The following is a 9,159-nucleotide window of genomic DNA, read 5'->3' as shown; positions in this document are numbered from 1 at the left end:
GACTCAATGGACATGAGTCTGGGTGAACTCCAGGAGTTGGTGATGGACAGGGAGGCCTGGCATGCTGCGCTTCATGGGGTCGCAAAGAGTCGGACATGACTGAGCAACTGAACTGAACTGAACTGGCATAAATGATCTTCATCTCTTCTTCACTACATTTTTCCTTCAAGATTCACTCAGCCCAATAACTCTGGAGAAAACTCTAATTTGAAAAGATACATGCACCCCAATACTTATAATAGAACTATTTATAATAGCCAAGACACAGAAGTAATCTATATGTCCATGGACAGAGGAATACATGAAGATGTGGTACATGTATACAATGGAATATTGTATCATCCATTACAAAGAATGAAATAATGCCTTTTGCAGCAACATGGATGGATCTGGAGATTAGCAAACTATGTGAAGTAAGTCAGACAAAGAAAGACAAATATCATATATCATTTATATATAGAATATAAAATATGATACAAATTAACTTATTTACAGAATGAAACAGACTCACAGACTTTGAAAACAAACTTAAAGTAACCAAAGGGGAAGAGGGGAGTGAAAAATTAGGGGCTTAGAATTAGCAGATACAAACTACTATGCATAAAATAGATAAACAACATATATATAAAATTGTATAATAACTACTATATATTCAATGTCTTATAATAACCTATAACTCAAAGAATATGAAAATATATATACTATATTATATAACTATATATATATATAATATCACTTTGCTGTATACTAGAAACCAATAACACAACATTATAAATCAACTCTAATTTTTTAAAAAAATTCGCTTAGCCCAGGTATCATCTCATTCAGGTACCACCTCCCTTTTCTGCTGGATATTTAACTCCTTGATGATAGGGTCCATGGCCTATTCATCTTCATATCCTTTGCATAGTACCTACCAAGCACAGAGCAAACCCTCAATAAGTCTATGCTGCACACACAAGTGAATGAATGAACTTGCTATCTCATTTGCTCAAAGAAAACCTCATATTCTACAGACATCATCTGGGATGTTGTAAAGTACCCTCCCATTTTCAAAGTAGGAGAGCATAAAAAGAAATATATGAAATTTCTACAATTCTACAAGGGAAGAATCAATTAACACATAAGTATTTGTAAAATAATAGCCAGAAATATCAATATTGAGACATTTGGATGGGGGAAATGTACCACCACCAGCATGTTGAGAAGTAAAGTTAATCTTGCACTTACTTCAGCTAGTCTTGAATGTTTGTGGACCACCTCTGTTTTATTCATTGGCGTGAGCTGTTGCAAAACACTTCGGCTATTTGTCAAAGCCCGTGTCAATCGGGCAAATTTTGTCCAACCTTAAAAATAAGGAAAGAAAGTCTCAGTTTTTCACACATAATGAATATAGAAGTCAATATTCTTGCTCATATTCAAGGGATCTCAGAAAGAGCATAAGTAATGAAAAGTTAGCACTTCCTGCTAATGAAAATGCAGACCTAATGAAAAGTTTCAACCTAAAGCATTTCATTTTTACATAGGCATCATCATATACTTCAAGGGCAGTTATAAAATACTAAGTAAATTTTATGTGTGATCTTTGTGTTTTGTGAAAATCTATTAATACCATAGGGTCCAAGCAGCTAGGTGTCCATAAAATTCTATCCTCCCCTTAGCATTGTATACGTTTGTTAATGGGAAACAGTGGCCCAGCCAGGAATGCATTTTCCAGCCTTCTGTGCCTCTAGGTATGGGCATGTCTGTAGTTCTCACCAATGGAATGAGAGCAGAAGTGATGTGTGTCACTTCTATGCATGCAACAACTTAAGAGGCAAGTGAAACTTCTCCATACTTTCTCTCTCCTTCTGCTAGCTGTATGAAAATGACAATAAGGCCCCAGGGGATGGCAAAGCCACTGAATCAGAGCATAGAAGAATGCCATATGCCAAGGATCAATTGCTTGGATTGTTATATGAACAAGAATAACACAAATTCTTGTGTTAAACTACTTAAGTTGGGGGATATTTATTATGGAAGGTAGCATTACCATAATAAAAACAGTCTTATTGTGTACTTATGTGAAGATATACATACGTAAGAGAATAAAGTCCAACTTCAACAAATCTCACATACTATAATTCATATCACACACCTCCATCTTCTTTGTAACATACCAAAATGTTATTTCTCTCTTACTAACAATTTCACTGGTATTTAAGGATTATTTTGTGAATATATAGAACCTTTAATAATGTTTTCTAAAAGTGTAGTAACTTTAACTTCTGAGAAGAAGGGATGTGAATTTAATAAAAAAGAATTTTTTCTTCCATTATTTCCATTATTAAAATCATTAGTTTTTCACTACTAAGCTAACTAACTTTAAGGAAATGTCAATGAGATGTGACCAAGTGGAACAAAACCAACCACAGTCTGCTCTTATCTCAATTAGCCTTTCTCTAGCTATCCCAAAAAGCTCCAATCTATTCCAAACTCCATTAAGATCATTTGATAATTTCCACCGTACTACCTTTAACTAGGGTATTTACCAAACAACTCCTTAAAAATGAAAACTCGTGAAGGTCCAGTGGAATGACTCTAATGGAATTGATGAAATTTCAGACAATGATGAATTGATGAAATTTCAGACAAAAAATAAAGGAAGAAATCCTGGGCAGACACAACCAAATGTCTTTCAAGCCACACAAGATAGATGACATCATACTTTACTGCTATTCTTCAATCTAATTCTGGCTTCATGTAGGCTTTATATTGTCCCATCAATTCAGCTCACTCTATGATATCAACTATTGGATTGGGGAAAAGAGTAAACTGGTACTGGTTGATAGAAGATTCTTTATTCTTTTTCATTAATGGTGCTCATCCTAGTGACTAGAATGTTAGGTTTTGGAAATCATATGCAACCCTAAAGTTTGTCCTGTGCAATATGCTAGAAAAACAGGGAAGCACCAGATATGTCATCAGCTCTAAGAACTAAACATCAACATAAAACACTATCAAGCAATCTATATCACCAACTTAGACTTTTCTTCCAAGTACTAGACCTATGTCTAATTGGCCATTGGTCACCTCTTACTCAGATGACTCTTAAACATGTTCAAAACTGATCTTATCATCACCTTCTCCCCACATCTCCAACTCTGCTTTTTTCGTGGATTCTTGGTCTCAGTGAATGACTCAACAATATTTCCAGCTGTCCGAATCAGAAACTTGAGATTTACCATCCTCCTACACTATCACGTCATAAACACACACACACACACACACACACACACACACACACATCCAATTCCTTCCACAAATATCCTGAAATTTAATCTCCTTTCTCCATCGCTAATATGTCATGTCATATATATCATCTTTCACCTGAGTTAGATAGTAGCTCCTAAAAACTATAGTCTATATTCTGTTCTCTGACCACATATTTTCCACATTGCTGCCAGAGCTCCTTCTACAGCACAAGTTTTACTATGCCCTTCTCCCGTTTTTAATTCTTTAAGAGACCCCTAGAGGCCTTCAGGATAACACTGAATATCCTTGGTATATGTGTCATTTTGTTTCTGACCCTAAAGATTTCCTCTGCATCCATCTCCTTCTGCTTCTCATACACACTCTGTACTCAAATCACTATGTAATTAAAATGACAAACTGAAAAACAAAACTAAATCCATTAGGAATTCTTTGTTCACCCTATGACATTCAATGCTTTCATGCTTTCACATGTTATAATCATGCTGCCTGTCTGAAATGCGTTTGCCCTTCCCATCATTCTGGCTAATGCTTACTGGTACCTCCAAACTCAAAGCATTCTGAGATCCACTGGAAGAGATGCACTCTCCTCTGTGCATTCACACTACAGGACGCATACCTCACATGGCACTAACAATACTAATGCAGTCATTGATAAGCATGTCAGTCACTCCCATTAAACTGCCATTCATCTCTCCATTCTCAGAACTTGGCAGAGGCTTGCCATAAAATAGACCTTTAATTGACTAATTAATCAAAAGTTATTTGTAACTTTAAAAATAAGATTTAAAAATAAGCTGCATTTTTATTATCATGAGCATTAACATGAAATATTGTCATGTATTATTATCACTGGGTTTTGGTTTGGTTTTTGATTTATTGGGTTAAAATGATGAGGATGTCCTCAGATGACAGAGACTATATTGGCAGCAGGTATGTTAAAATATTTCTTGTTGATCATTTCTCTTTTTACAGCAACTGAGTATTATAATTGCAGTGAATATTTTTAGAAACTTCCAAGTCAACATTGATTCAGTTTCTTTTCTTTTCTTTTTCTCTGGTTGAGCCGCAAGTCTTGCAGGATCTTAGTTCCCTGATGAGAGATCAAACTCAGGCGCTCAACAATGAAATCACAGAGTCCTAGCAACTGGACTGCCAAGAATTACTGCAAGTCAATCTTATAGTAACTTAAGGTTCATTATTTCTAAGATAAATAACGTTGCATCTATTAGGACATCTGATTATTGGATTAAAAGAGAAGATAATTTTTATTTCCTGTGTGTGATAATGGTTTGTTCAGAAAATATTTTTTAAAAATTAAAGGAGACATCAAAGGAATAAGTTTAATAATACATGGAAGAATACAAATCATCAAATACCACATATTCACTCCTTTCCTCGGATAGTACAAAGAAGCAAATGTGTGCGGAAGAAGAAACATGATGATGAATGTTCATCATCATCCTCTGGTTTTCTATTTCAAGAATCATGAGTACACACTACAGTTTCTTAATGAGGAAGCAGCAGTTCCTCATTTAAACATAAAACAAATGTGCCTGTGTCTGTGTATCTCATTTTACACATGAAGTCAACATAATCAAGAACTATTTCATCCCTTTACCTTATTTCAATGTCCTGGAGGAAGACAAAATGTTAAAACTGTGAAAATAAAACACATCCACTTTTCTTCATGGTAAACAGTAGAAAGAAACAGAAAGAAAAACGTTAATTCTTCAATCTGAAATTTTATTCTGCATGAGACAACCCTTAAACATAGATGAAAAGGGAGTTTTACTGCATGATATGACTTTTAGGTGCCAGATTTTATTCTTTCTATCCCTGGTTGTCTAGTTCCATGACTGGAACATAGTGGGCACTGGACACATTTTTGAATGAATGAGAACATTAGTTAAAAAGATAAATAGAAATTAACAAGGCACCCAGATTATATGTATTAATAGTTAAAATTAGAAAATATAGAAGCAAATCTGCTTTTCTATGTTCAGCTCTTAGCAGATACTAATACAACTCTGTCTTGTGAAGGAAAGGCTTTGGGTTGGAGAAGCTAGAAAGGGTGGGGTAGAGGGTTAAGGAGGAAGTGTGGAGGACTATAATTTTTCTCTCAAAATGAAAACTGGGGAGTTGCTAACAGAAAAAAAAAAAAAAGTGGTGACAATTGTCAAACTGACTCAGACATACTGAGAGAAGTTTAGAAGGAAATATCAATACTTGGTAAGGAGTTTTCCTAGAGACAGCAAAGGCAGTTGTCTAATCATTTAACCATTTAAGAGCTTCAATATCAAAATGCTCACAGAGCTAGAAAACCAATGCAAAGCTGGGGAGTGTTTTGATTTACATTTAAATCAAAGGGGGCACTCAAAGATGCACTCCCTAAATTGCTCAGTGATCTTTTGTCTCTGGTGAGAGCTTTCTTGCAGTCCTCAGTTCTAAACAGCATTATTTTCTTTATGCTGTCCCTCTGTCCTCACTCTCAGCAGATTACCTTATCAAATATATTATTGAAAAAAAGAAGACAGAAGAAACACAACAGCCTTCAACTTCCCTTCTGTTCCCTCCATCTCAAGTTCCACCCAACCATGGTAACTGATTCTTGCCTGTATCTTTATTATCTTAGAGAATTAGGCATTTGCTCTTTTCTGATCATGTATATATTCTACTTAACAAACATTTAAGTGGCTTCTAGATTTTTTACTATCACTAACAATGCCACAGTGAATTTCCTTATAACTATACCTTTGTGCTCTTGGATACATCTGCAATTGCCCATGTGATTAGATGAATCAGTTAATTTGATCTGTCAGCTGCTGCTGCTACTGCTGCTAAGTCGCTTCAGTCATGTTGGACCCTGTGCGACCCCATAGACGGCAGCCCACCAGGCTCCCCCGTCCCTGGGATTCTCCAGGCAAGAACACTGGAGTGGGTTGCCATTTCCTTCTCCAGTGCATGAAAGTGAAAGGTGAAAGTGAAGTTGCTCAGTCGTGTCCAACTCTCAGCGACCCCATGGACTGGAGCCTACCAGGCTCCTCCGTCCATGGGATTCTCCAGGCAAGAGCACTGGAGTGGGGTGCCATTGCCTTCTCCAGATCTGTCAGCAGCCCTCACTAAACAGTCAAACTTTGAAAAAGTTAAGCAGTCACACTGTCTAGGTCAGAGGGGAGAAAAGGCATATCAGCAGTTCTAACTTTCCCCAGCGATACATTTACTGATTTCACCTTTACTGAGACCTAACTGGTGTGACTGATTATTCAGCACAGTTCACTGATGTTACTTAGATGTGGTCGATATGGGGTAATGTGAACAGACAGCTGAATATGAAGAGCCTAATACTTGCTCTATAAGTTGTTCATGGCATTATGAGAACATTTGTTCTCCTAAAAGCTTAGGATGCCAACTCCTTCTTAATAAAACATTAGTTTAGCTCTATTGGGTTGCAATTAACCTCTTTGTCATGGACTGCCTAATCTTAAAAATAAAAGGAAGTCACAGAGGCAGCTCAATCAATCTACTAGACTGCAACACAAGATTCTAATCTATAAGAAAAAAGCTTAGGTAAACAATTATACTCTTGGCCAAAGAGACTACATGGTATAATTACTCATATTTCATCTGTTGTTTCCTCTCTAAAGAAAACCATTGGCTTCCTACAAGGGGAAGGCTGCTATTTTTGCTGTTATTTTCATTCTACAGGAACTTTTTTTGTCTCAATTATTGGCACAAAGATGCCATAACTATTTGGCACAGGATATTTCACACTGTTAAGTGTCTTGGCAGTTTTTGAATCTGTTTGAAAATACTGTACTATATAAATGGGCAGAGATTTGAACCATCGCTTTTAGAACACATATGGATAATCAACAGAATGGATTTCTTGGCTGTCATTTTTCCCCCTTTGTATTATTATAAATGATGTATCAGGTACCACTGACTGATAATCTGAGCAGCAGTTCCCAGACCTCGGTATCAGAAACAAAAGATAACAAAAACACTTTTCCCTCCTTGAATTATCATCAGTAAATTCTGTTGATTCAAAACAGTACAGTCCTGTCAGAATCGGACTGTTCTCAACCTGTGCTTCATCTTTGTAGGGAAAAAGGAGAGCAGGGGGTTTAAGGTGGCCAAACCCCAATAAGTATCCACTGGAAAGGGATAAGGCAGCATGGTCCAATAGAGAGAACATTGGATTGAAAATCAGTCAGACTTTGAGTGTCAGAATCTTCAACAGTAAAATGGAGATAATAACACTAATTTTCAGAATTATAGGAAAGAGCTATAAAGAATACAAAGCTCCTGACACATAGTAACTGCTTCATCAAGACTGGTTTCTTGCCCTTCAATAGTTTCTGCTACCACCCATCATGTATATGTAAGTTGACATCCCTCGGTGCCATTAATTTCAAAGGCAGAAATTCATCTAGAATGAAGTTTTGGTGATCATATGAGGAAGTACTACTCTCAAATTAGTTGGCTGCCATTACACTGTAGTTACCACTCCAGATACAACTTAGAAGTACAATTCACAGTTAGCCAATTTACTCAGGTTTTTCACCTATATGTCTGAGTTTCTTGGTAAAAATCCCAATATAAGCCGAAAGAGACTGATACCAATTCCAATCACTTTTGTCACATTCTTAAACGATATGGGCCTTTGTTCCAATCACTGCCCCTTTTCCACATTAAAAAAGGTAAAATGGCCTTGTTCTAGAAAGTTATATCCTGGCTTTCCTATGTGTGGATTCACTTGTTTGTTCTGCATTTGAAACACTTTTTTCTATATCCCCAGCCAAGCTTTTACTATCTAAGTATTGCTTCAAATTTTTGCAAACACCTTCAACCTACTCTGTTGCAAATATCCTCAGCTCCTTGATCCCTTCTCCCTGATCCTTGAGCTCCCTGATTCTTTTCATCTTGCTCACCTAAACAAATCCCAACTCTGGTTGGATCCAACTCACCTACTTCACCATCTACACACCTTTGACTATTCTGCTGCTGCTGCTGCTGCTAAGTCGCTTCAGTCGTGTCCGACTCTGTGTGACCCCATAGACAGAAGCCCACCAGGCTCCACCGTCCCTGGGATTCTCCAGGCAAGAACACTGGAGTGGGTTGCCATTTCCTTCTCCAATGCATGAAAGGAAAAGTGAAAGTGAAGTTGCTCAGTCATGTCCGACTCTTATCGACCCCATGGACTGCAGCCTACCAGGCTCCTCCATCCATGGAATTTTCCAGGCAAGAGTACTGAAGTAGGGTGCCATCGCCTTCTACTAGGGTGGAGTAAACACATCATCATGCTCATAGATACTAACGAAATGCATGACCACAAGTTTCACATGGACCTTACTGCTGCACTGAAAACCTGCTGAATTTAGCCTTTGCCACTCACTGCTCCACTCTCTACACAACTGTTTCATACCTCCTCCTCCCCCTCCTCCTCCTCCTCCCCCTCCTCCTTCTCCTCCTCCTCCTCTCCCCTTCAACTCCTCCTTACCTCCTCATCATCCTTAATCTCAGTTGATAACCATGTTTTCTCTTTTACTGAGAAAATAAGAGTAATCAGAAGAAAGCTTCCATTATATATCAATCTGTTTTCACACCACCCCTCTCCCCATTAGGATATGATGGAAGGAACTTTGTATCTCCAAAACCTAGTTAATAGTGCCAGCACCATACTGTGTGCTCAGTCAGTATGCTTGGTTGTGGAAAAATAAATAAATAAAATAAACAAAAAGAAAAAATACTCCTAGAAGAGTCACAAAAAGGCTCATGTTAAGTAACTCTGGTGCCCAAGGTTGAATCTAAAGTAAGATTACTATATATGTAGAATCTAGAAAAAATGGTACAGATGAACCTATTTTCAAGGCAGGGAGAGAGATGCAGACATAGAGAATGGAC

The 9,159-nt window shown here is 37.4% G+C and overlaps 1 protein-coding gene across 1 annotated transcript in view; it reads right to left on the bottom strand.

The window, feature by feature from the left end:
• The window catches only part of KCNH5 (potassium voltage-gated channel, subfamily H (eag-related), member 5), a gene marked incomplete at its 3' end in the record, with an annotated part of 232,481 nt that overhangs the window by 168,531 nt on the left and 54,791 nt on the right, over positions 1 to 9,159 (bottom strand). Inside the window, exon 5 of the mRNA XM_010846828.1 lies at positions 1,231 to 1,346. Coding sequence (XP_010845130.1) covers positions 1,231 to 1,346 — 116 coding nt within the window. The remainder of the gene's footprint in view (positions 1 to 1,230; positions 1,347 to 9,159) is intronic.

Source organism: Bison bison, unplaced genomic scaffold (assembly GCF_000754665.1).
Source record: "Bison bison bison isolate TAMUID 2011002044 unplaced genomic scaffold, Bison_UMD1.0 scf7180017864239, whole genome shotgun sequence".
Lineage (NCBI taxonomy): Eukaryota > Metazoa > Chordata > Mammalia > Artiodactyla > Bovidae > Bison > Bison bison.
The sequence above is the reverse complement of the archived record's forward strand: the minus strand, read 5'-3'. Positions and strand labels throughout refer to the sequence as shown.